General features: G+C 37.7%; 1 protein-coding gene across 1 annotated transcript; it reads left to right on the top strand.

Annotated features, from left to right (window-relative positions):
- Positions 1 to 678: 678 nt before the first annotated feature.
- Positions 679 to 1,193, top strand: LOC125469837 (protein transport protein Sec61 subunit beta-like; the record flags this gene model as incomplete). Its single annotated transcript, XM_048567789.1, has 1 exon — positions 679 to 1,193. A coding segment is annotated over one exon (303 nt), but the record flags the coding sequence as incomplete, so codon positions are not given.
- Between the last annotated feature and the right edge of the window lie 543 nt (positions 1,194 to 1,736).

The following is a 1,736-nucleotide window of genomic DNA, read 5'->3' on the forward strand; positions in this document are numbered from 1 at the left end:
GAAGTTTGATTCCAAATTGAAGGAATGTTGGTCTCCTGAACCATGTCAAGAGATTAGAAGTCAAGCCATAACAAACCAAGTTGTTGGCAATCAATCATTTTGAAGAAGTTGCTATAGTTGGGTTTTCACTTTTGGTTTGGATTTTGGGTATAACTAGAATTTGTACCCGCGCATTGCTGCGGGATTGAAAACTATACGAAAGATTATGCAATTTCAATCTTCATAAAAAGTGTTTGAGTCAAAAACTGAGTTACCGTAAAAAACTGAGTTACCAATGCCAATGCAAATTATACACAACCTCATCATGAATGAAACAAATTTAAATATCAAAAGAGAAACCTATTTCATCTATTAAAAATATTACGAAGTTCTTTGGATACAAAAAAACACAAATTGCTTCATATCCAAAAACATTAATGGCAAATGTTGTTTATTGCAACACTAAGGGCCTGTTTGGGATTGAGGTGATTAAAAAAAAAGCTACTATGAAAAAAAGCTATGAAAATTTTTGGTGTTTGGTAAACTTTGAAAAACAGCTTTGTTTCAAAGTTGAGGGTGAAAAAAAGCCCAAAACCAGGAGATGACAAGAAGCTGCAATTTGCAGCTTCCAAAAGCAGCTTATTTTCACCCACACACGGGTGAACAGTGTACGAGTTTAATGAAATATGAATAACCCAAACGTCGTCGTCGTCCTCTGCGACTGCGCGCCCCGGCGTCATGGCTCCGCGGGGCTCGCCCGCCGCGACGGCTGGAATGCGTCGCCGTCGTGTCGGAGGCTCCACCAGCTCCGGAAGCATCGGCGGAGGAGGAGGCAGATCAGGTGCCGGAAACAACATGCTGAGGTTCTACACGGACGACGCTCCTGGCTTGAAGATCACCCCGACTGTTGTCCTCGTCATGAGCCTCTGCTTCATAGGCTTCGTCACGGCTCTTCATGTGTTTGGCAAGCTGTACCTCCACCGATCTGGTGGCGGAGCTTGAGTTCTGAGTCCTGGTTCGGATCGGGTTCGGATTCGGAGCTTAATCGGTAATTCAATGACACGAATGCTTTGTTTTCGCTTTGCTCTGTAAATTTTCGCAGAGTTGATGTTGTTAGGGTTTCAATTTTGTTTAAAGTTTGGATCTGTTGACTCTTGGATTGTGTTTGGATCAAAATCGAGTAATATTTATCCCTTCGTTATTTTGCTCTCTAATGTGGAAGTGTTACATAATTACATTGAATGATTGAGAATTTGAGGATCCAATAGTTTTGAATTTGTAGAAATTTAAAAGATTAAAAGGAAAACAGAATTGTGCAAACTTGGGAGATTCATGATGAGAGAAAACAAGTAGACTTTTGCTAATAAGAACTGGTTGGAAAAAAGGGGATCCAAAGAAAAAGGGAATAGAGATTTTAGAGAAAGATGTTTAATCATTTGCATACAAGCCCTCTTTTGCTGAAATGTTCCTTGTTTTGTGCTTTGTTCTTGACGGAGTTGATAATATCATATAAATCGTTGCATCTCCCTTTTGTTTGCATCTCTTTTGTGCATAAATCATGCATTCTTTGCTGGTTGCTGGTTCATTAAATGAAAATTATCCTGAAAGATAGTCAGTAAAGCATGAAAACATTTTATAGTATATGAAATTAATAGCACATTTTATAGTATATAAATATTTTTCTTCTAAAAATAAAATATATTTAGTAATTCACTTTTATTTGTTAAGAAAATTAAATTAATAGCACATATAGTAAT

Source organism: the organism of the source record quoted next, unplaced genomic scaffold (genome assembly GCF_019419815.1).
Source record: "Pyrus x bretschneideri cultivar Hongxiangsu unplaced genomic scaffold, Pyrus_bretschneideri_v1 Contig46, whole genome shotgun sequence".
NCBI classification, from domain to species: domain Eukaryota; kingdom Viridiplantae; phylum Streptophyta; class Magnoliopsida; order Rosales; family Rosaceae; genus Pyrus; species Pyrus x bretschneideri.